The sequence below is a fragment of the Malaclemys terrapin genome, chromosome 9 (assembly GCF_027887155.1).
Source record: "Malaclemys terrapin pileata isolate rMalTer1 chromosome 9, rMalTer1.hap1, whole genome shotgun sequence".
In the NCBI taxonomy this organism is placed as follows: Eukaryota; Metazoa; Chordata; order Testudines; family Emydidae; genus Malaclemys; species Malaclemys terrapin.
The window spans coordinates 51,376,675-51,402,872 of NC_071513.1; the positions used below are offsets into that span (position 1 = coordinate 51,376,675).

General features: G+C 47.5%; 1 protein-coding gene across 1 annotated transcript in view; it reads right to left on the reverse strand.

Moving 5' to 3' along the window:
- SLCO2A1 (solute carrier organic anion transporter family member 2A1) overlaps positions 1 to 26,198 on the reverse strand; it is an 85,226-nt gene that overhangs the window by 43,653 nt on the left and 15,375 nt on the right. Inside the window, exons 2-3 of the mRNA XM_054038844.1 lie at positions 17,166 to 17,303; positions 8,464 to 8,626 (exon numbers count right to left, since the gene is read on the reverse strand). Coding sequence (XP_053894819.1) covers positions 8,464 to 8,626; positions 17,166 to 17,303 — 301 coding nt within the window. The remainder of the gene's footprint in view (positions 1 to 8,463; positions 8,627 to 17,165; positions 17,304 to 26,198) is intronic.

Genomic DNA, 26,198 nt, shown 5'->3' on the forward strand with positions numbered 1-26,198 from the left:
TGAGCGAAACGGCTGCACCGGTGTACAGTTCCATGCATATAGGTTTGCCATCCAACAACGGGGTTACCCAGTATTCATGTAAGCCCACTGCCAAAGACAAAACGTGGAGCGGTTCCTCTTCTTGTGAGAAGGTGTCTCCTTGGCCATCCTGGGTCTGCTCTAGGGTATGCAGATTTCCCTTTTTGGTTGGCCAGACCACAGGCCTCTTTTTCTTTTGTTTACAGGCACACGCAACGTGTCCCTTTTTGCCACAGTGTCGACACACCAGGTCCTTACACCAGCATTCTGATGCAGGGTGACCCGGCTTACCACAGCGATAACATTCCTGACTCCGCACAGTTTTGTGGGTAGGTTCTTGTGACACCTTATGCACCCTAGGGGATGCACCGATGGATTGTGCTTCCTTTGTAGCCAGTTCCATGGAGACAGCAATATCAATGGGCTTCTGTAAGGTAAGCTGAGCTTCTGTCAACAGGCGCTTCCTTATAGCTTCACTGTGCAGGCCACACACTAACCTGTCACGTAGGGCATCATTTAACATCTCCTTAAATTCACAGTGTTCTGCAAGCTCTCTCAAAGTTGCTATACGTTGTACAACTGTTTCATCATCTTTCTGGTCTCTTTTGTGGAACCAATATCTTTCAGCAATTACCAGTGGTTTTGGAGAAAAATGGGACCCCAGAATTTCCACAATGTCACTGGAAGATTTAGTCTCTGGCTTAACAGGGTGCAGTAAGCTGCGTAACAGGGAATAGGTCTTAGCCCCTACAACACTTAAGAATATTGGCACCTTCTTCACTTCTGTAATGTCATTTGCAATAACAAAAAGCTCAAAACACTCAGTATATACAAGCCATTGCACTATAGTCTCCTCAAAAGGTTCCAGAGTCCCTGTAAGTGCAGCCATGGTTTTAGTTTCAGTTTGCACAGTCAATGCAAACAAGCCAGGACTCATAGACTCATAGACTTTAAGGTCAGAAGGGACCATTATGATCATCTGGTCTGACCCCCTGCATGATGCAGGCCGCAAGACCCTTCCCTGGACTCTGCCGTTGAAGTCCCCAATCCTGTGTTTTAGTGACTTCAATCGGCTGAGACCCTCCTGCTAGTGATCCCTGCCCCATGCTGCGGAGGAAGGCGAAAAACCTCCAGAGGCTCAGCCAATCTACCCTGGAGGAAAATTCCTTCCCGACCCCAAATATGGCGATCAGTAATACCCCGAGCATATAGGCAAGAGTCTCTAGCCTGACCCTTGTTGGCCATTATGCTATTCATGTACCATTGCTTGGTCTTCCTTGGCTACTATGTTTTACCATTAAACCATTCCCTCCATAAACTTATCCAACTTAATCTTAAAACCAGACAGGTCCGTCGCCCCCACTGTTTCCCTCGGAAGGCCGTTCCAATATTTCACCCCTCTGACGGTCAGTAACCTTCGTCTAATTTCAAGCCTGAACTTCCCCACGGCCAGTTTATATCCATTCGTTCTCGTGTCCACATTAGTACTAAGCTGGAATAATTCCTCTCCCTCCCTTGTATTAACCCCTCTGATATATTTGAAGATAGCAATCATATCCCCCCTCAGCCTTCGCTTTGTCAGACTAAACAACCCAAGCTCCTCTAGTCTCTTTTCATACGACAGGTTTTCCATTCCTCTGATCATCTTAGTCGCCCTTCTCTGCACCCGTTCCAGTTTGAGTTCATCTTTTTTAAACATGGGAGACCAGAACTGCACACAGTACTCCAAATGAGGTCTCACCAGCGCCTTATACAACGGAAGCAGGACCTCCCTATCCCTACTAGATATACCTCGCCTAATACACCCCAAGACCGCATTGGCTTTTTTCACCGCCACGTCACATTGTCGACTCATAGTCATCCTGCGGTCCACAAGGACCCCTAGGTCCTTCTCCTCTTCCGTTACTTCTAACCAATGCGTCCCCATCTTGTAACTAAAATTGTTATTATTCATCCCCAAGTGCATCACCTTACACTTTTCACTATTAAATTTCATCCTATTTCTGATACTCCAATTCACAAGCTCATTCAAGTCTCCCTGCAGAATATCCCTGTCCTCCTCCGAGTTTGCAACTCCTCCCACCTTCGTATCATCCGCAAACTTTATCAGCCCACTCTTGCAATTGGTCCCGAGGTCAGTTATAAATAGATTAAATAAAATGGGTCCCAAAACTGAACCTTGAGGCACTCCACTAGTAACCTCCCTCCAGCCCGACAATTCACCCTTTAATACGACCCGCTGCATTCTCCCCATTAACCAATTCCTTATCCACCTCTGGATTTTCATTTCGATCCCCATGTTTTTCATTTTAACCAATAATTCCTCATGGGGTACTGTATCAAACGCTTTACTGAAATCCAGGTATATTAGGTCCACCGCATTTCCCTTATCTAATAAGTCCGTTACTTTCTCAAGGAAGGAGATCAGATTCGTTTGGCACGATCTGCCCTTCGTAAAACCATGCTGTAATTTATCGCATTTGCCATTAACCTCAAGGTCCTCAACTAGTTTCTCTTTCAGAATTTTCTCCAGCACCTTGCACACTACTGATGTTAAACTAACAGGCCTATAGTTACCCGGGTCACTTTTTTTCCCTTTCTTGAAAATAGGAACCACATTGGCTATTCTCCAGTCTAACGGGACCACCCCCGAGTTTACAGATTCATTAAATATAATTGCTAATGGGCCTGCTATTTCCCGCGCCAATTCCTCCAATATTCTCGGATGAAGATCGTCCGGTCCACCCGACTTAGTCACATTAAGGTGTTCTAGTTTTGTTTCTACCTCGGATGCGGTAATCCCCCATCCTGTATGCCCCTCTGTAACGATGCTAGTATCCCTAATACCTTCATTGGCCTCATTAAACACCGATTCAAAATATTCATTGAGATATTGCGCCATGCCTAGATTATCTTTAATCTCCTCTCCAGCTATAGTCTTCAGCGGTCCCACTTCTTCTTCCTTTGCTTTCTTCCTATTTATATGGCTGTAAAACCTCTTGCTATTGCTTTTAATTCCCCTTGCTAAGTCCAACTCTACATGGCCTTTGGCCTTTCTCACTCTATCTCTACATTCTCTGACTTCACTAAGGTAAGTTTCCTTACTTATCCCTCCCCTCTTCCACTCTTTGTACGCTTTCTGTTTTTTCCTAATCGCCCCTTTCAGTCGGTCGCTCATCCAGCTCGGTCTAAATCTCTTGCTTAGTAATCTTTTTCCCTTTTTGGGGATACAGGCCTCTGACAGCTCATGCATCTTTAACTTAAAGTAATCCCAGGCTTCTTCTGCCTTTAGATCCCTTAATACGTTTGCCCAATCCACTTCCCCTACCAGTCCCCTTAATTTCTCACCCCCTTCCAGCAGCAAACAAGGTTTGTTTGTTATTTTTTTTTTTGTTGTACCTTAACTTCTACTTCCTTCTGTTGCTGGGGCAGCACAGATATCCCATCCTCATCGCCACGTTGTTATATCCTTGGGGGCAACAGTTTTAGGAAGAAATCACTGGAGACACAGAGAGCTGTAAACCTTGTAGCAGCCATTTATTTCTACACTCAGAACTAACCAACAGCCAGCCAAGCTGGCTGGGCTATCCCCTAATAATCTAACTCAGTTGCCATAGCAACACAAGATTCTATTATCACGACAACCAAATACACAACAGTTTTCAAAAGGACCAAAGGGTCAGGTTTTTAAAGGTATTTAGATGCCTAAAGAGGCATATAGATATCTAATGGGGTTTTCAAAAGTGCCTATGTAATATCGACAGACCCTGGTCATCGGCGGGCGGGATCGAACCTGGGGCCTCTGGAGCTGAGTGCATGAGTCTCTACTGCATGAACTAAAAGCCAACTGGTTGTTAGCTAAGGCTGTAGCACAAACTCATTAATTTCTCTCTCTAAGTGGTCTCAGTGCCACTAAATGGGACAGAACACCACACCCAGGAAGTGTGTGGGTTACACCTACTCCAATGGGAGTTAGGTGCCTAGAGCCTTCAAAAAGTTCACTAGGCATCTACTTGCCTTTACAAATTTGTCCCTAAGTGACTTAGGAATTTTTCAGAATGCCACCCAAAGCTCCGTGGGGCAGGAACTATACATTCTTGTGTGTTTGTACAGCACCTAGCACAACAGGGGCCTGATCCTGATTGGGGTATCTGGACCCTATACATTCTAATCATAAGAATAAGAATATCTTAACCCACAGAGATCCTGGCACTCCTGACAACTGTTCTGAGCCTTCCAGCTAAGCCTGTGGCAATGCAATCTGTAAATGCACATAGCCAGCTGTCAGGGGATTGCCTCTGGAAACCACACTACCACGGGAGCAGGCAGGAGTCTGGCACCAATAGAAGGTTTCCTAGTGCAGCATGGCAAAAGAATCTGTCCTCTCTTCTCACTCCCTGAAAATTTATCTCAGAGCCAGTTGATTATTCAGTGCCCTCTATTTCTGGGTAACTAAAATAACCAATAGAGGCCAACTCAACTCTCCAGAATACTTCATGGTGCTGCTATGGGAATTCGCAGGCTTATGTCCGTAGAGAGGAATGTAACTGTGCCACCCTTTCATATCACCACGTAACAGCACAACATGCAGGACAAGTGCAGCACCACATCTAAACACAGAATCACAAGGCCTTCTCCATTACTGGGCCCAAAGCAGTCTGCAGTGTAACAGCATTCGTCACATCGGTGGGGAGCACAGGTAAGGCTCATGCTATACCACAACCCCAGTGCAACAGACACAATTTATGCACCAGCACAGCTTCATGAAACGCCCGGATCAAAACGGCCCTGGTGCACAAGACACGCTCCATGTGAACACACCTGTCCATGAATGCCACAGCTGGAAGTGACAAGGCTTTTAACATCTGAGGCTCTAGTAAGAAAAAAATCAGAGTAGATGACACCTGTTCCCTGATCCATTTAATTGGTCAATAAAGTACAATTCCTGTTGTAAATCCAATCATCAGTTCACAAACTGTCTAGCTGTGGGACCAAGGCTCCTTGGTAAGATCACTGGGACGCGTGGCATTTGTCTGACATCCTACCCATGGGCTAGTCTGTTAATCAGCCAACTTTTCAAACAAAAATGTTTGGGTGTGGATGGAAGTAAAGCAGCTAATGATACAGGTAAGAACCTGGTTTTCATACTTTGCAGAGGATGAACTCTGGAAAACGCGGAGTTCAGTGGTGGAGAGTTGTTTTTTAATTATGTTTAATAGAACCTGGACTTCAGAAGAGCACTGGTCATGGCAATTTGCCCAGAGCAAGGAAGCACTGACCTGGAATAACAGGGGGCTTTGCCTTTAGCTTTCCCTGTCCCCACACCTTTCAGCAGAGTTAGAATGAGTCAGATACCCATTATTATTTATATTTCAGGAGTGCCCAAAGGTCCTCACTGAGCTTGAGGTCCATCACACCAGTTGCTGGTACACAGGGCCGGCTCCAGGCACCAGCCTGGCAAGCAGGTGCTTGGGGCGGCTGCTCCAGAGAGGGGTGGCACGTCCAGCTATTTGGTGGCAATTCGTCGGACGATCCCTCACTCCCGCTCGGAGCGAAGGACCTCCCGCTGAACTGCCGCCGCAGATCGCGATCGTGGCCGTTTGTTTTGTTTTTTTTTTGGTTGCTTGGGGCAGCCAAAACCCTGGAGCCGGCCCTGCTGGTACAAACACAGAGTCAGAGACAGTCCCTGCCTAGGTTGCCAGTTTTGGTTGGACGTATTCCTGGAGGTTCCATCACATGACATATTCTTTAATTAAAGATTAATCTTTAATTCCTGGAGACTCCAGGCCTATCCTAGAGGGTTGGCAACCCTATCCCTGCCTCAAGTTATTGCAGGAGCGACACACGCCCTCTTGGAGGGAGACTTTAGTGAATCTGAGTCGGTGTCTCCTTTTTTGCAGAGAAGAACAACTAAGTCTAAGGGCTGGGTTTTCAGAATTTCACAATTTTCTTGTGGAAATCTGGCTCCAACTGCACGTGCTCACTTAAAAGGCTGGCCCTGGAAGGAGGAAGTTACAGATTCCTGATGGGCGCTGCCTCCATCTCTAGCCAGCCTGAAATGGTACCACCAGCAACACTTTGTCAGGCAGCAAACTGGGGCTTTTGCTGGCACATGTAAACCTAGGATTGCTCCTGGTATGCCTGAAAATGGGAACGTGCTTGCGAGAACGAGAAGCCAAGTGGATTGCATTCAGATTAGAGTTCTGGATGCCTGCCCTGCATCGTTCCAGGATAGTCACCCCAGAAGGGGGCTGAGCACAGAGCACCATCATGTTTCCAGCTCTTCCTGCTTGCGAAGAGAATTGCTCTGGCAGCAGGGCACAGGAAGACTGACACATGACAAGCAGAGAGACATTCACGCATGTCCATTAACTTCTCTGGGCAGGCAACATATATACACCATATAAGACCCGGGGGGCTCCTTTGGCCCTAATCCAGCTTCACATTCACTTAAATAAGACATGATAAGCAAGTTATTTCACAGAGATTGCAGCATGCCTCACAGGTGTCAGAAGATGTGAGGGCGGAGGGCCAAGTGGGGTTAAGCCCTCTAAGAAGTGCAGTGATTGCCCTGAAATGCACCGCTTGAGATGCCTCAGTATTACTATGCAACTGAATGAATATGTACGCGGAAGTCAAAGCTGTGCATTGGCATGGCTGTGACGAGCTGAGATCCACAGTCCTAAAGCCATAATGTCATTTACAAAGGCATCTCCTCACTGGAAATGTCTTCACGCCTTCTTGCAGGACAACTGCATTTGTTTTATTGTAGTTATCAGCTCCTGAGGCAAGAACATTAGCAATGCAAAGCTCCATGTGTATGTACAGGGGTCACTAAATGATGCTGTGTATTTACATTACGGCAGTGCCGAGAGGCCCAAACTGACATTAGGGCCCCATTGTACTAGGCGCAGTACACAGACATAAACCCTGCCCCAAACAACTTGCAACCTCAGTAGACAGGGGAAACAGAAGTGAAGTGACTTGTCCCAGGAATCAAACCCAGGTCTCCTGACTCCAATCTCCCCTGGCCCCCACACGGCCACTCTCTAAACAAACATCTGGCAGGAGAGCATTTGTTTTCAATAGGTCGCTTAGTCTGTTCTACTGATCCCTGAAAGAAAACAGTAACTAACAACAACAGTGCTGCTGACTTTAGCAAAGGAATCACGCGTCTCATGGTTGCGGAGCCTGCAGTAGCAGCTCTTGTGATGATGCATAAAGTTCCTCTGTTCCCACCATTTTCAGGGCTGGTTTGGAAACATGGGCTGTGCTCTGAGTGAGAGCTTGTGGGGCGCAGAACCTGGCCCCAGCCTTGCCACATCAGACCCTATGGGAGTAGAATGGAGCAGAGGGTTGTGGAGTTAGGGAAGAACTACTGCAAGAGCCGGGGCAGGGAGAAAAGGAAGCTGGGGTGAGAGGGGGAATCTGGGAAGCAGTTTCTGGATCCCAGGGACAGGGGTGGTTCTGGGGCAGCGGAGAGGAAGGATAAATAAAATAAAAATGACGTATTTTTAGCTATTTCTGCAATTAATTATAATTGGATCCATTTTTGTAAATAAAACATTGTCATTATTACTGGACAGTTTATCTAGTAGATCACAATTATGCGAAGCAGGCAGAAGGATTTAAAAGAAATGTATGAAATGCATTGAATATGGAGGAGGAATTCAAAAGAAATAATGTTTAAGGATGATAAATGTAGTCACTGCACTCAAAATGGGTTGTGTAGTTATGTCAAAATGGCCCAAAACCATAAATCTCTCTGGTCTTAAATCTTATCCAGCTAAGCATCAGTCTTGAAGTCAGTCCACATTGTCCATCTGTCTTAGGGTTTGTACACTGGCCCATCATAATTGAGGTGTGAGGGGCACATACAGCTCATGTTTTCTGAAATAAGGGCATGATTCTTTGTGTCTGACTTATGAATGAGCAGGTGACTGTACCAGAGAATGAGAGGGAAATCTGGGGGGAAGGGTCAGGGAGGAATGGGGTGGGGGACTGGGTGGAGGGGAACTAGGAGGGCAGAGCTCAAGACAGTCATAGGAAATTAATGACATTTTGCCTGTCTTAAAGGGTCAGTGGAGTCAGGGAGCAGTCAGGGAGAGGGATGCATGTGTGTGTGTGTGCATTAAAGGTTGTCTTTTCAACCCAAAATGACCACACGCTCACTGGCAGAGGAGCAAAGGGGAGTCAAACAACAGAGTAAAAGCCATGATTTGGTGGGTTTTTCAAATCTCAGGATTTGGGGGCTAATCTCAGGATTTCTGCTCTCTTGCAGCTGGCAATACTGCAATAAGTTCAGTTCTTTTACACGTTCTGCACCCCCAGTGCATTCCTGGCAAGGAGAAGAAGAGGGTGAGCATCCTGACTGGGGAGGCTCATGCTGCCCCCAGCAGATGTGGTGGGGAGTTACACCCCCCAGGAGGAGATCAAGTCACTTACCCGTGTTCATTTGGGCAAACTCGTACCGGTCAGAGAGGAAGTGTGGAAGGGTCACCAGGAAAGCCCCCAGAGCCAGCAGCAGGCCCCCCAAGCCGATAAGCCGGGGGCGGTGAACTCGATTGCCAAAGTAGCTGACGAAGATGATGAGGGCGACATTGCCAATCTGGGGTGGGGAGAGCAAAGTGGAGAGAATGTCATGGAGGGCAGGAAGGAGACGCATGTCTGAGGGTCTATTCTTCATTGGGGCCTCTGGATGCTACAATCAGCAAAATGAAAAGCACAACAGGCACCATGCACTGAGAGAAAGGGGTGGGGGTCACTACAAAGGCATCATTAGCTACCCTGTGCTGAGACAGCACCTCACAGCATCTCCTCTGACAGGATAGACTTAGGGTATGTCTACACTACAAAGTTAAGTCGACTTAATTTAAGTTGAGGTCCACCCACCGTAGTAATTAAGTCGGTCAGGCATGTCCACACCACGCTCACTGTGACAGTGGAGTGCGTCCTCACTAGCAGCGCTTGCTTCAATGCAGAGAGCAGTGCACCATGGGTAGCTTTCCCACAGTGCAACTAGCCGCAGGTGGGGTTGGAATGGACTTGCAATGCCTCATGGGACCAAAACATAGTTGCAGGGGGAATGGGAACATGGCTTGGACCTCCCATGATGCAGCGTCCTCCCTCCCTACCCTGCTATTAATGGCAAACCCATGTTTTTTTGTGCCTTTTTTCAAAATCCAGGCTTAGCCGCATGTAGCCCGAGAAGCATGGACCCTGCTCAGCTGTGCAATATTGTTGTGAGCATTACAAACACCTCGCGTCTTATCCTGCAGTATTTCCAGAGCTAAGATAGGAGCTATCACATAGAACATTGTGATGTCTTTCAAGCAGCGCTGCTGTAAGCCATAGAATGAAACAATTCCTGGTCGCTGCTGGCAGTCATGCAGCAGTTGAACACAGTGGAGCAGCATTTCTGGTCCTGGGAAACAAGCACTGACTGGTGGGATCACATTATTATGCAGCTATGGGATGATGAGCAGTGGCTGCAGAACTTTCGAATGCAGAAGGTCACTTTCCAGGAATGTTGTGCAGAGCTTTCCCCATCCCTGAAGCGCAGCAATACTAAAATGAGACCTGCTCTGACAGTGGAGAAGCAAGTAGTGATTGCTCTGTGGAAGCTTGCAATGCCAAATTGCTACTGGTCAGGGGGAATCAATTTGGAGTTGGTAGATCCACCGTGGGAGTTATTGTGATCCATGTTTGCAGGGCCATTAATAGACTTCTGTTAAGAAGGGTAGTGACTCTGGGCATTGTGCAGAACATAGTGGATGGTTTTGCATGATGGGGTTCCCTAACTGCGGTGGAGCTACTGATGAAATGCATATCCCTATCTTGGCACCAGACCATCTTGCCAAAGAGTACATACACAGAAAGGGGTACTTCTCAATGGTGTTGCAAGTGCTGGTGGAGCACAGGGGGCATTTCATCGACTTCAACTGGGATGGTCAGGAAAGGCGCATGACGCACGCATCTTTAGGAACATAGATCTGTTCAGAAAGCTGCAAGTAGGGACTTTCTTTCCAGATCACACAATAACCACTGATGATGTTGAAATGCCAATTGTGATCCTGGAGACGCAGCCTACCCCATGGCTTATGAAGCTGTACACCGGCCACCTGGAAAGCAGTAAGGAGTGGTTCAACAATAGGCTGAACAGCTGCAGAACAGTGGTGGAATGTGCCTTTGAATATTTAAAGAATCACTGTCGTTGTTTGCTTATTAAGTTAGACCTCAGTGAAAGCAGTATCCCTATTGTTATCGCTGCCTGCTGTGTGCTCCCTAATATCTGTGAGACAAAGGGAGAAACGTTTCTGTAGGGATGAGAAGTGGAGGCAGAGAGGCTGGCAGTTAATTCTGAGCAGCCAGATACCAAGGTAATAAGAAGAGTCCAGTGAGGAGCTCTGTGTCTCCAGAAGGCTTTGAAAACCCATTTCAGTAATGAGCCACAGTAACGTGCGCCACTTATCTGTTTTGTGCCTTCCCATACCATCCACGCCATTGCATCAATTTCCCTGTGCCTCCCCTCCTCCCCAAGGTCCCCATTCTTGGAATAAATAAAGAATATTTAATTCTCCAAATGTTGACTTTTATGGCACAAACATAAAGAAACTGAAAGAACAGAAAAATAATTTAACCTTGGGCAAGCAGTGGGATAAAATTGGAAGGGGAGAAACCAAGTCAGCTTGTCTGTAAAAACACAGAAGTCTTGACCATCAAAGGTCTTCACTTTGGGTCGGGATCTCCACCATTACCACACTGTGAAATTTCAGATGTAAACATCTGAAAATGTGAAATTGACTAATTTTAAAACCATATGACTGGGAAATTGACCAAAATGAGCCATGACCTTGCTAGGGACCTATTCATGTGCTAAAGCTCCGCAGGTTTCCTTAAAACACCAAAGTGGAGCATCTGAATTCCAGACTTGGCTTCTCGTTGTCTGGGTTGTCATGGATTGGGGCAGACTCTGCCAGAAGAAAGGGTTCCACTCAGCTTCCAGCTAGTTAACAGCTGTTACTGTTGGATGATTTAGGCTTCTTCGTATCCTCAGCTGATGTAAACCACCCTGGCTCTATTGACATCAGTGGGGCTATGCTGATTCACATCAGGTGACGATCTGGCCCTAGATAGCTTTCAACACGCGCACAAAAATATGCTCCATAACAATTCCCTCAATGTTGTGTTGATAAGGATTTGAATATACGACTAACACAACTAAATCCCCACGTGATGCTTTGGAAATGTCCCTTTTGGGAGCTGGCATAAACTCACAACCTTCCCTCCCCCCGCAATTCAGTGATAAAGTCACAATCCATCACCACCTCCTTTCCCATTTGTTCCTGGCAGAAATATGCTCTGGCATCTGGAGCTCTGTAATGTGAGGTGATGTTTGGATCTAGGTGTTCAGTTTGAAGCCATTTCCCTAGTATTGCTGTAGAGATCTCAAAACAATTCTACAGAGCATACGATTCATAGCCAAAATGGGTGAGTTGCATAAAGTTATAATTACATGGGTTTTGTCAGTTTGGAACAAACTTAACATTATTAAATTAGTTATTTGTGTCTAAATATCCTTTTTTATATATTTGTGTGGCCTGACTCATTTGTCCCTTGTGATTCTTGGAATTTCTTTAATAGTAAATGAGAAAATTTTATAATCCCAGAAAGACAGGCAGGGGAGCTCACATAAAAATCTTATAAAGCATTGAAACAAAGACAACTCTGTTGTTTGAAAATTGATGGTCTCTGAATAAGATGACAGAGACTGTTATTTCAACTACCTCACAGTTATTGCTGTAATGGAATGTCCCACATGCTGTTGTCTGCCTTGCTTGAAGATAAAGTCTCTAAGCACAGGGCAATATCTTTTATGGATGAGAAGTACTGGGGACGTTAGTATGTCCCAGCTGTGAGTGTTAGAACATGGTTCAGGGCTTTGCCAGAACATTTCAGGGGAACCGATGTTACAATCACTTAAAGCTGGTATTTGGCACATTCAGATTGGAACTTGTATGTTTCACCACATTTTAGGTCTGAGTCAAAACCCAAAGTCAATTAAAAGAGTCCCACTCACTTCAACGGACTTTGGATGTGGACTTGTATCTAGAATGGTTTGGAGCACAGGAAATGCACTTTCCAGAAGAATGACCACCCGGCATTGGCAGGGTGCACATTGTAAACCCATATGGATGTGGATGATGGGTATAATTTGTGACACTAGAAGCATAAGGTGGGATTTTCAAAGGTGATCAGCATTAGCCTAATTCTGCTGCCCTTGAAGTCAGTGGTAAAACTCTCATTGACTTCAAGGGCACCAGAGTCAGGCCAGTGCTGAGTGCTTTTGAATATCTGTAAGGCTAGAATTTTCAAAGAGGGAGTAGGAGAGCTGGGCAACCAACTCTCCTAGGCTTCTTTGAAAATCCCATCCTAAATCCATAATTTGTCAGTTAAGCACCCTACGTATATACAACAAGTACCATTCCAAGTAAGCAGAGCGCCGGCATTTGTCCCAGAAAATGCTGAGAACATGAATGTGAATAAAATATATTAGACTTTCATAGGAACCAGATAATCTGTATTTGTTTATTTCACAAAATAAACCCAATTATGCATTCTGGGGTGCATGTGTATTTTACCATTGGTTACACAGCAAGAGAAAAAAATAATTCCTCAAAATTGAGCAATCACTAACTTCCACTCCCCACACAAGAACCTGGGAAAAGAAATGGGCACCAGGCCCTAAAGGTTGACAAACATAGGCTCAGCCAGACCAGTGCAGGAAGTAAATTCCAGAGATTAAGATTTTCCAATAAGAACATTTAGTACCCAGACAATTACATCTCAGGCTGTTAGCTGGCGTGCCCTAGTGACCTCAGAACCAGAGAGCTTTCCAGTGAAATGCAATAATCTAACCTAAAAGTCACTGAGGCAGAGATCACAGTGGTGACATCCAGATCTGAGAGAAAAAGCTCACAAAAATCTGGCCTGGCATAAGTGAGAAAAAGGGGCTTGGAGGTACCAATGGCACCAGTGATTCCAGGAGGAAACAGAGATCCAAAAGTACTGCTGTGAACTGCTTTGGAACAGAGAGAAGATGCAGATGGAACCACACCTTCACCCCACTTATTACTTATCCCCAACCCACTCTGGGCCAGATTTTCAGAAGGGCTCAACACACAACATGCTGAACTCTTGAAAAATCTGATCATATGGAACCTATGCCTGTCCGGATTAAGCATCAAAATCTTGCCCAGAAATTGGGTTAGACTGAAAATCTGTGCCATCCACAACCCATAAGAACAGGACAGAGCTGCATGATATCACAACATAGAGGTGATAGTATTACCCAAGTCATTTCAGTACCTTCCTCAGCAGCTCCACATACACATTGAACAGGAGGGTCTTACAGGACCTCATGTAAGCTAAATACCCCATACAAGACTCCTAGCAATCACTCCAAACCACCCTCTAGGACCTCATGAGCAGGAAAAAGCTGGAGCCATTCAAAAGCAATAACCAAAACAATACCAAAGGTAAGGACCTCAGGCCAGCCAACAAAATATCATGGTGATTGCTGTTGAATGCTGCCGAAAGATCTAAGAAAACCAGCATGGATGCCTAACTTTCATCCAAAGCAAGGAGGAGATCATCAGCCAACAAGCCGGTATGTGGCTGGGCCGGTGCTATCTGGATGACTCCATAGTTGCCTGGAGGTGATAGGAGAGGGGGAGACAGCTGGTCAGACTGCTAGAGATAAGGCATATTTATGTGAGGGGTGGCCTAACCATCACATATGTGAAGGAAGCTGGCAACCTGCCTTTCCAAAGGGAAGTGATAATTATCTTAATGGGCCAAATTAAATTTATAGAGAACGAATGAACGAGCTAGAACAGGGGTAGGCAACCTATGGCACACGTGCCGAAGGCGGCACATGAAGTGATTTTCAGTGGCACTCACACTGCCTGGGTCCTGGCCACCGATCTGGGGGGCTCTGCATTTTAATTTAATTTTAAATGAAGCTTCTTAAACATTTTAAAAAACGTATTTACTTTACATACAACAATAGTTTAGTTATATATTATAGACTTATAGAAAGAGACCTTCTAAAAATGTTAAAATGTATTACTGGCACGTGAAACCTTAAATTAGAGTGAATAAATGATGACTCGGCACACCACTTCTGAAAGGTTGCTGACCCCTGAGCTAGAAGGTAAAAGGAAATAAAATGTTTAGGATGAAAGGAGGAAAGAGAAGCATTAATCTGGGTGTCTGACCAGTGCTATCTAGCTAGCTACTGTCTAAGGCTCTTCTACACCACATCTCACCATACCTAGTTAACTGTTGGCTTCTACATACCACTGTGCACTGATTTCATGCCAGGACCTGCATTACAATGTGAATTGAGTTTCTCCAATTGGAGCTTCCCATTTCAGGAGCCATATGTGTAATAAGGAACAGCCTTGATGGAATTCTTGAAGAGAATGCTCTGTACATGTACAGCAGCCACCTTGTTAATTAAACACCTCTTAGGTTTTACATTTTTCCTTTCCAGACTTCCAGACTTGACTCTGCCCTAGCCAAAGACCAACCACTTGCCAAACTTCAGGTTTAAATCAAAGCTGTTCCTGAGTCATGAGGAGCTGAGTTATAACTCGAAAACAGCCAAATTGAGGCCAGCCCAGTAATACAGTGCTACTGCTACCAGAAACCATGCAGGGAATGCAAGTTCAAAGTCAGTCCGTTGCTTCAGGGTCAGCAGGAGCTGGGAACACTGGGGAGCAGACTCCATTCTTTGGGCTGTTGTTGGCTGCGTCTCTTCTTAGCAATGGCCAGAAGGAGCTGAGAGCATAGGCACTGACTCTGTGGGTGCTCCAGGGCTGGAGCACCCATGGGGAAAAATTAGCGGGTGCTCCACCCCCACCGGCAGCCAAGCTTCCCTCGCCCCCACCTCGCCTCTTTCTCCCCACCCCCCGAGCCCGCCGTGTCCTCCCCCTCCCTCCCAGCGCTTCCTGCCCACCACCTAAGAGATGTTTGGTGGCATTTAGGAGTTTCCGGGAGGGTTGGGGAGGAGCAGGTACATGGTGCGCTCAGGGGAGGAGGCAGAGAAGAGGCAGGGCAGGGGCGGGGACTTGGGGAAAAGGGGTGGAATGGGGGCGGGGCCGGGGTGGGAAAAGGCAGGGTGGGCAGAGACTTTGGGGAAGGGGTGGAATGGGGGTGGGGTGAGGGCGGTGCAGGAGCGTGAAGAGACGGTGCAGGGGCAGGGCGAGTGGTGAGGTCGAGCACCCACCAGGCAGAGGGGAAGTCAGCGCCTATGGCTGAGAGTGTTTAGTGAACAGAGGCACTGATTCACATTAACACTGCTGCAGGAGGGGAAGGGGACCAATTACACATTCCCTGTTCAGGGGCTGTAGGGCCTAGTGCATCACTGGTGCAGAGCTGAAGACTGCCTTTGCTCTTGATTCAGCAGCGTGCTTCAGTATATGCCTAACTTTAAGTGCCTTGCTGAGTCAGGGTCCTAAGTTGTGTCCCTGTTTCAATGTCCCCTATGGAGCTTTGCAGGGGCATGGAATTGCCGGGGCTCAGGTTTTCCCCAGACATGCCTCCCCCACCCCGCCATGCTTGGAGCCCTCCTTCCTCTAACCTGTCCCCACTTTGACACCGCTCAACCTTCTGCCCACCCCAGAATGCTGCATCCGTCTGCAGCTGCTGCAGAGATGGCACAGAGCAAGCAGAACTGGCTTTGTGCCTGGGCAGAGGGGCCTATGCACCTGTGGTATTCTCCAGGGGATTCATACCTGCCCTACAGCCCCTTTTGCACCAGTCTAGCTGGATCTATGGGCCCTCTTGGGCACCAGGAGTGCAGGGGAAAGAACAAAAAACCTACAATTCAGAGACTAAACCACAGCTGTAAGCCATGTCCCAGCCCAGAGTGAATGACGACATGTGAGTTAGGAATGCCTGAAAACAGGGATTTCTTATGGAAAATGCTGACAGATCCCTAATTATGGTGGCACTACTCCAGCGCTGCTATAATAAAACCTAGCAGCATTTAGTAATGCTCTATTTTAGTCCCAGGTAATCCGAAGGATTCAGTAATGTTTTGACAAATGCCCATGAAACAAATTGGGGGTTGCACCTTCATGTAACAAGACATCACACATTGCATCCAGCAGTAATTCTGAGGGCTTGGCATGACGTTCATTTCAGTTAAAACCATGGGAGTAGCCTGCCTCCACTGCAGATAGGCACCAAGATTTGGATCAGGTTCTCTTCCCAGCAGTGATTAAAGGGGGAGAACCATGTTCTAGCTTTAGCGGGTTCTCTCTCCCCTTACGTCTCTGCTAAGACTATCCCCTTAGGAGGAATAGAGTATTCCAGGTCACAGTGGCCTCTAATGAAGAGTCCCACTAGCTGCCATCCTCCAAAGCTGTGTGCAAACTATACTTCTTTCCCTGAAATGGCCCAACCCCACAGTAGCAAATGGTGGGAGCACTAGTGTAGACAGGGCTAAGGCCACCCTGGAAATTTGAAACGGTCATGCTTGTCAGAGTATGACACGATGGGCAAAACGCAAGCACCCAACTGAGCCCGGACTACACTGGCATTCCCACCATTGCTGTCATAGCCGGGTGTAGCAGCCACGGGGAATTTTAGGGACACGAATGTAGTGCATATGAGGTCCAAATGTCCTGCTGCTGGCTGCTTCCCCTGCTGTCTCCCAGCTTTCCCACTGTGACCCTGCAATCATGCAGCATCCCTGCTGGTGGGAGGGAGTACTGTATGTGGTGTGGCAGAGACGGAGGTGGAGCACCAAGGCAGATGGCCCAGTCCCAATAAGAAGCATCTGCCCTTTAAAAGTGAGAGGAGAGGAGAGGGTAAAAGGAGAAGGAAGACAGTGGGGTCTGGGGCAATACTCTGCTCCCCAGACACCAATTCTAGTCTCACAGTCCCTTAGACTTCTGCTCCTCCCAAATTTCTGTTTACCCCGATAGTGGCAGTCTCTGGCAGGCAGACCCAGTAATCAGCTCATCTGGCACTTATAGGCTTTGCTAAGGAAACACAGAGACAGGGCCCATAGAGAGCAATGCCTCCACCTTCACGTCTCCCAGCCGAGCCCATTCACGTGTGTCTCAGGCAATTACCTCATGCAGGCTGGAGATGAAGCCGGAAGAGAGACTGGAGAGCCCAAAGCGCTTCTCAATGGTGGTCAGGCTGCTCTTGAAGTTAGCACTGTAAAGAAGCTGGAATAACTGGAGGAGGCCATGGCAAATCACAAACACCTGTGAGCAAAACAACACAGCATTACAGTTAGTAACTGAGCCACACCCCATGCTGGCGTGTAACCAATTCAACAGTCATGGACACATCCGCTTTATAACCATCACACACAGCATGTATGAACATAGCAATCAGCTCGGTCCAGGAGTCACCCTCACAACCTTGTCAGTCAGAGGCCTTCATTTAGGAGAGATTTCATTAATTTCTTTGTGCATGGGCACAATTCCCCAACATGTTATCTGCTCTCAGGGCCCGGTCTCTGCTACATCCGACCTAGGAGACCAGGATGGAGCTTGACTTCTGGATTCATTCGCCTTGCTTCTGGCTTGTTGGCACAGTGACATGAGGTTCATTCTCAAGCTGGCCTGATTCCCCCAAAGGCAAGCATCCCCCTCTGCAGCACTCCCAGCTCACAGACTCAGAAAGGAGCTATGGGCAGAGCAGCACCAAGAACTATACAGACCTCCTGCACTGTGCAGGCTGAATGCCTTCAATGAGGGATTGTGGGAGGATGGTAGGAGGTGGTAATGTGTGTCCTGAAACCTATCTAATTATTCCTGTGCCGCCCAACAACTCCAGGAGAGTCACTCATCAGTTCTTAGCCATCTATACCAAGACAAAACCAAAGCTCCATGTTATCTTTGTGGCTTTCCCTAGAGCTGTGTGTTCCCTGCTCCCTGCCAGCTAACAGAATAGGCCCTAGGCACATTGACTCCTTAGCTAAAGAGATCTGACACCCTTCTTCCCTTGTGCCGATGCATCCAGAGCCCTACCCCTGTCTCACCACTGCATGCCTGACCTCTTTTGCTCCCCAATGGACCTCACAGCTGCAGAGGTGCTTCGAAGGAGTCACTGTGCCAGCTAACACCAAGGTTTCTGGGGTGTAGCTGAGGCCCAAAGCCAGTGAGACACAGCTGAGCAGAAGTGGGAACACCATTACGGAGAAAGGAACTGCGGCAGGAGCAGTAGGAGTGCCGCAGCCGGAGAAGAGTGGTTCAGCACTGGCCTACTGGAAGGTGACTTGTTGCCAAGCCCCTGTACTGCACTGGTACCCAGGTACCACTTACGGTCTCTGTAACCCTAGGGCTACCTCTCTCCCACAAGCTTTTGTTTTCTTTGTAGCTGACTAGCGAAATCAGAGCCACTTGGGTAGTGGCAGCATTGTACAATGGGTAGGGCTGACCTAGGATCCAGGAAGCCTGTCTGCTATTCCTAGCTCTGCCACTGACGTGCTGTGTGCCCTTGGGCAAGTCTTTCCATGCCCATTTAAGCTGGGTGGGGACCCACAGAGACAAAAGATTCCCGCCTTATATGTAAGATCTGGGGACAGGGACTGTGTCTTATTCTGTGGCTGTGCAGTGCTCAGCACAATGGGGCCCTGAACTCTGCTGATGGTGCTGAAATACTAATAGTGATTATGATTTTTGTATTTAATAAAAAATAAATTCAGAATTAGACCCAGGGACCAATACATTGTTTTGACCGGTTTAGGAGCTAGGAATCTCTCAGCCAGCAATTTGCCTAGTAAGCTTCACCCAAATGTACTCTTCCATGGCAAGGCTGATAGGGGAACCATTAGTAAAAAAGCCGTAATGGGGGCTAGATCAGGCTTGTGGTAAGCATGAGTGGCTCAGTCCCTATGTGGAGGCTGCAGGACGGGAAGGCTTACTCCTTCATATGGTGGGTGATGTGGTACAAGCTGAAATGGAATCTTCCACTTTATCTATTGTGGGTGTGAGAAATTCTGCTGTGGGCCCCCTTCCCAGGACATCTGTGTGCTACGTAACAAGACGGACTTTTAACTCTGTCTGGAACTCTGGACTTGAACACTCTCTGCAAGCAGTTGCTGGGCAGTCCTGGCCTGATAAGTGGTTTACTGCCTCGACTGTGGCTGCTTTACAGACTGACTTTTGCAGCTGAACCTGCTTCCTTGCTGCACCATCAGAATCCTGGAGTAGGAAAACGCATGGCTGGGAACTCTGGTTCTTTAGCAGCAGGCTGGCTATAGATGCTTACGAAGATGGAAAGGGCTCCTGAAAGGACTGCATGCATTATTCTTTCTTAATTAATTTGTTAATGTTTGTGCATGGCATTGAACATGTAATTATGCAACAGAAATGCTAAATATTATGACTAAGTAGTACTATGTATGTGTTCACTTTTATGGCTGCTGGGGATTAGGGATTATATACTGTAGAATATTTATTGTGTTTATATAACCCGGAATACATAGTTTTATTGAATTTTATTGGTTGCTGCAAACAACTTATCCTTTCTTCCCTGCCGGGAAGTAATTGATTTAGTTTAGGAAGGAGTGTTGTCTAGTGGTTAGAAAAGGGGACAGGGAGTTATGTTCTTAACTCTGCACTAATTTATTATTTGTATTACAATCGTGCCCAGAGGCCAGGGTCCCATTGTGCTAGGTGCTGAACAAACGTCTAAGAAAGAGACAGTCCCTGCCCTGCAGAGAGAGACTTGCTGTGCTATCCAAGCAAATAAGTCAGTGCCAGATTCTCAACTCATGTATATCGGTGTAAAATGGAGTATATCGGTGTAAAATCAAGATGTGCCATCATTTCAGTCATATATAAAACAGGTGAAACAATCCCCCATCTAAGAGGTCAGGTTATTGTTTGTAAAGAGCTTTAAGAACCACAGATGAAAGGGATTGTATCCGTGCAAAGTATTATTGCTACGTAAAGATCTTTATGGCATGACAAGAGCAGCAGCGAGCTGGGATCCCTAGGGCCACGCTACCTAAGGGGCCTGGCGTGAGGAAACCAAACGTATGGGGCTAGCGCAGCAAATGGAGAGTTAGAGAGGGAATATGTAGGCTACTTGGGACGGGGCAGGAATACGATCAAAAGAGCAAGGGTAAAATACAGCAAGGAAGTCATCCGCTTCCGGAGATGGAATAGGACTCTTTCAAACCTCTTTGATCTATATTTAGCCAGATCAGTTTTCCTTTGTTTTCTTGGGAATGTGACTTGTCCAAACTGTGCCAATACTATCTAAAAAATAACTAAAGATGGGGAAAAGTCTTTTTATGTAAATTCTCAGGAAATCAAATATTTGCCGGACTCCGGAAGAATGCCCAGCAAAGATAAAGTTGGGAAGCCTAGACCCGCACATTGGGGATCAAAGGTATCACAGTGCTAACAAACTCCTCAGGTCTTTGGCTGGATTAATAATAAGGATTATTCTCTATTGGTACCGTGGTAGCGCCTGAGAGGCCAGACACGGCTGTGAGGGCGGATGGGAAAGGCCATGGAGATCTTATGCAATGTTAATGCAGCAGTGTCCTCCGGAAATGAAAATGAAGCATGTGAAAGGAAACTGGTGATTTTCCCCAAGCTGAACCCAAACCAAAACCCTACCTCCAATCTTTATATCTCTGCCATGAGCTGCACCAACACCCCAGATCCAAACCCATGGACTCTGAAGGTTTCATATCTGGATCAACACCTGAACTTCCCCAAATGTCTTGGGGTGAAATCCTGACCCCACTGAAGTCAAAAGGATTTTTTTCCATTGACTTCAGTGGGGCTAGGATTTCTCCCTGGCTGTTCAGATTTGGTTTATTATTCTAGAACTAGGTTCAAGCTGTGAACTTGGATTTGAACCAGGATCCAGATCTGGGGTTTTGGTTCAGGCTCTTTCTAAACTCAAGAGTAAGGCTGTAGGATAAGAGGAGACTCCATGGGGCCATTGATATCTGCTACAGTGGATACAGTAGCATGACTGAAGGCAGAGAAATGGGAGCCAAAAGAAAGGGAGAAGTGAGGGAGGGGATGCGCTCAAGAGGTCGAGTTGTGGGTCAGAGGCCAATAATAGAAAGGAGAGCTCTGAGTCAAGTCTGGGCCAAAGGTGGCTCCTCATGGGGAGGAGGAATCTCATTGACAGTTGATGTTCAACTAGTTTTTGAAGATCTAGCTGGATCCTATTTAAGGAGGGCTAATTAGGAAACATTAGGGAGGCAGAGGAGCAGGGCTGGGAGCACCGAAGGTAAGTGCAGCTGGTGAGAGTCTATGGTGCAAAGGGCTAGGAAAGAGAAGCAAAGCTGTACACGAAGGGGAGGGCGGAGTTGAGAGGATGAATTTACATGGAAAGAGTCAGCAGGATCCCAAGCCCTTCTCCAAAAGTCCTCAGCAGCATGAGAAAAAACAGGAAGGTCCAGAGCTCTGGGGAGAGCCAAAGGTGGGCAGTGGAAGGGCGGACAGAGCTGGGAGATGAAAGCCCAGGCTCCGAAACGAAAGGAAAGGTTGAAAGCAGAAACCTTGATGGCACCAGAAGGCAGTGAGGATGGGGAAGGAAACCAAGGGCTGGATCCCGAAGAGGAGTCCAAAATGGAGAGACTGGACATCACAATTGACAGGATAGGGGAGTGCAGGAGAGATACACTTGTTGAAGGAGAGCAAGTGGTGATGAGAGAAGGAATCCTCTGCCCTCTTGCCAATGATCCCCTTCATTAGGAGTCACTAGCTGGATGGCAGAAGGAACCTCTTGAGGGGTGTTGACTAGAAGTGAATCCATCTGACTCTCCTCGGCCAGACCCCTGACAGGCTAAGGTGGGGTGACAGAGGGGGTGGGGAGAGGTGTAGCAGAGGGGCCTGAGGCAGAGCGATGCAGGGAGGGACTGTGGGAAAGGAGTGCTAATGGGGCCAAAGGGAGACAGATGGAGGAGTGTAACCACTGCTAAGACAGGGAAGTGCAAGCACTGGATAACACCTTTTCCCCTGCCCCCCACTGAGTAGCAATGCAAAGTACGGGGAAAACTGAGGCACCCACAGGATTCACAAAAGATGTGATACAAAATACAGCCCAGAGTCATAGGCTGTAGCTCAGCAGGCGATGGTTAGAGCAGGCTGGGGGCAACATGCTCTGGTGGTAGCTCAGCAGGCCAAGGGTCCATTTGTGACTGCCACTGACCTCCCTGGGCACGTTCCTCCCCCTCAGGTTAGACTGGAAGCTCTTTGGGGCTGTCTGTCTGTAGTACACCTAGCGCATCTCAGCTGGGGCTTGTTAGTGCTACTGTAATATAACCAATTATCCATTTTACAGCTGAGACCCTAAGGGCACATCTACATGGTGAAAAACCCCTGCGGCAGCGACTCTCAGAGCCCGGATCAACGGAGTCAGGTGCAGGCTGCAGGGCTAAAAATAGCAGTGCAGACATTCTAGCTCAGCCTCGAGCACAGGCTCTCAAACCCGGCTAGAGGGAGGGTCTCACAGCACAGGCTCATCTACACGGCTAGTTTTAGCCCTGCACTGGGCGCCCGTGGTAGCTGACCTGAGGCTCTGACACTCACTGGCAGCAGGGGGATGCGGGGTGTTGGCTGCGTAGACTTGCCCTAAGTCCCTGTTTCTATGCAGCAGCAATTTGATCCTCTCCTTTCCCCACTACTGTAACTGATGTGCAGGATTCTCCTCCCCCCACAGGAGCCTGGGTGACCCCAGCTGAAGGGGCTGCTTTAATAATACTGATTTGTATTACTCTTTGCTGCGGGCCTCTGTGTGCAGAGTGAACAACACTCGGGGAGGTGGAACCATCCCAAGCGAAGGTGGGCATGGAAACCAGGCAAATGCAAAGAGCAGCGCCTGATGTGAATAGCTATGAGGCCAGGGGATGGGAACTGAAGGGCAGGGGAGTTTTATTACTCTAGAAAAGCTGAAATTGGAATACCATCCACAATATTACAGAACAGCCTCTGATCTAGGTTAGTTTCAGGAGCCAGGCTGGATTGTGGAATTTTCCAGATGTGCTTTGGTCAGTCTCGAGCTGATATTGCCAGGTACCTGATCCAGGATCTCCCTCACATCCAGCAAACTAGGCATTTACTGGACTAAGAATGTCCAAATCCCACAGAGGCGTTGTGCGTAAGTAACAGTGAAAGGCGCTTCTTGGACGACTGGAGTATCCCTGAGCATCGGCCTGAGGAGCTGGAGTGAAAGCATCACTCTGAGGAGAGAAGGTACGTGGCTTGTGATAATGAAGAGGAAGTTGTTCAAAGGCACAAATGGGAGCTGGGCATCGAACTCCCACTGTAGCTTCACACGTCCCTTAGCAGGTCTTTGACCTCCTATTTTTCTCTCACTATTCCCTGGTGTCTTTCTATGTGCCGGCCTCTCTGCACTTGGCTTCAATCTCTCTCTTGTCCCTCAGACTAATTTGTCTATAATTCGCCCTCTTCTTTAAATGTTGCTGATTTTTCCTCTTTCCTCAAGAGGTTCTGCATTTATTAATTATTATTATTGATGATGATGAGGTGGATCACAGCAGTGATATCCAGCCAAGCTCAGGGATCGCTGGGTTAGGGGCTGTCCTGACACATAGTGGGTGATAGTCCATGCTCTGAGGTGCTTACAATCTAAATAACCAAGGCAGACAAAGTGAACAGCAAACCAGAGGCAAAGTGACTAGCCCACGGTCACACGGCAGGTCAGTGGTAGTGCTAGGCATAGAACCTAGTTGCCTGCGGCATGCACTGAGCACCTCGGTGACAGGTCACTCAGCTTTTATAAATCTTTACCAAAAAGGGTTTAAATAAGAACAAAAACTAACTCTGAGGGAGGTGAGATGTTGACACAAAGTGCGAACAATGGCACGGGGGAAGGGGGAACCACTCGCATGCAAAAATCCTGTGTGCATCTCACATCCACAGTTCACGGACCCTCCTCTAGCAGAGACAGCAGGGAGCCTGCCCCTCTCCAGCAGGATTTTCAGAGCTTTGGGCGAATTCCTGATCAAGGTGCAATAATACAGGCACACTGAGTGAAGTGCAGAAAAGCCAAGGCATGCACCCACTCGCATCCGCAAACATGCACATGCACAAACTCCTCCCTCAATCCTCTTTTAATCACCTTGACGTTTCCCTTCAGAGTGGCTGAGTGCTCATGACTGCAGGCTGTTTATACAAGATGCTTGACTCCCTTCCAAGCCACACTTTACATTAAAAGGGAAGCAAGCACCTGGGGAGAGGAGCCTCACACACATACACACAACTCCCACTGCCAACTCCAGACCTGGAGCTTCCAGGGCAACATTTTTGCTAAGGAAAAACACCCACCTTGTTGCATGGTGCAGAAGAAATGTTTTCCCCACATTCTTGGATCCTTGGGACTATTCCCTCTCCACCCCCAGGTGTCCGATTCGAAATGGATAGCATTGTTGGGCATTAGGGAAAGGCATCGAACCCAGCAGAAATCTACTCCTCCAGACTTACTCCATGGGACTGACTGGCACAAGGGGAACTACACAAAGAATCCGCATGCTGCAGCTACCACACAGCAGCCTGATAACTCACCAACTCATCTGGGGAGCTGGCACTGGGATCCTGGCATTCAGCTTCAGTGACAGGCTGGGGAACTGCAAGGACACAAATCTATATCCAGGAATTGTGGCCAGCCGCGTGATGGGACTCTCCCTCTGCACATGGCTAGCCCATCCCGCCTCTGCAATGATGACAATTGAGCCAGCTTCCACTCTGCTGCCAGTTGGCTACTGGGCTGCCAGCTACACTGTGTGTCACTAGTAAGGGGAGTCTCACAGCAAGGAGGATTATTAATGATGCTCCGAGCATTAACTGGCCCTGGCTTTTAGACATGGAATGTAATGCCTGGTGCTGGGGGAACGTGCTTCAAGCAGCCCTGTTTTCCTTGCCAGCAGGGTCTGTTGGCCGCAAGGATATTTTATGGAGGAAACTGAGGCAGCTACTGAGGTGGAGACAGGGGAATCTCCAAGCAGCACTATCTTTTCATTCTGCATGGCCCCACTGCAGTCTCCTATGTGCCATGCAGAGAGGTACCAGAGAGGTCTAGCTCGGTGGGGCGGGCGGGGGGGGAGGTCTACCTAATTAGGACTTGGCCTAATTATGAAACCAGGATTTAGATTTGGTTTATCATTTTTACAGAACTGTCACAAAGTCTAATCGTTAATATGTTACTTAGAGAAGACAATTTTCGGTATATTAACAATACATTTAGCTCATGCTATATACTGGGTCAACTCTGCCATATTCTTATCTTGTATTTATTTCTATTACTGCTTATGTAAGATAACGCACCATCACCAATTTTGTTTACGCTTAACAGTCACTAACTAAAGACATTCTGAGAATGTATTTTAAACATCCCTGTTATGAAACGTGGACTATTTTGTAACAGTTTGGGGGGGAACATCCACTGGGTTAGTGAAAACCAGTCAAAATGCTTTTGAAGTTGGCTCCCAGGCAAAGCAAAGTTGAGACATTTGATAACCCCCCCCCCACATAAGTTTATTGCAGGTGGGTCAGAGTTAAGGTCATTGTGCTGTGATACACTCAGAATTGCTTTTCATGTAGTGAGAAAAGGGCACTGACTCCTCAGCTGGCATCAATCAGCATTGCTCCACCAAAAGGAGTAGAGCTACGATGATTTACCCCTGCTGAAAATCTGGCCCACTGTGCTTATGGTTATTGTGTCGCTGATGCAAGATTTATTCTGACCTTAGTTATTCCCAACATGGAGGAAACTTGTGCTGTGCCTACACACATTCTCACCTGCTTTGAGAAGACTGCACTAGGTGCTGGTTCTCCACCCTGCTACAACAGCCACACATTAGCCCAGTGCCATTCCAGAGAGCTACACTGGCGTAACGACATGGACAATCAAGCCATTAGTCTCCAGGCCATCAAACTCTGGCACAAAGCAGCCAGAATCTGACCCATCATCCCCAGGTTATTATTCATCCAATAAGCTTGGTTAAGATTTAATTTTAGAAACAAACAAGCCCCACCCCCAGCCCTGCTTCTTCACATAGACCCGGAAGCTTCTTACAACGTCCTTAACGCACCCCAGTTTCTCCCCCGGGGGAGCTCTGGGCAGAGGAACTGAAGATTGAAACCCTATGCGTACAGGGT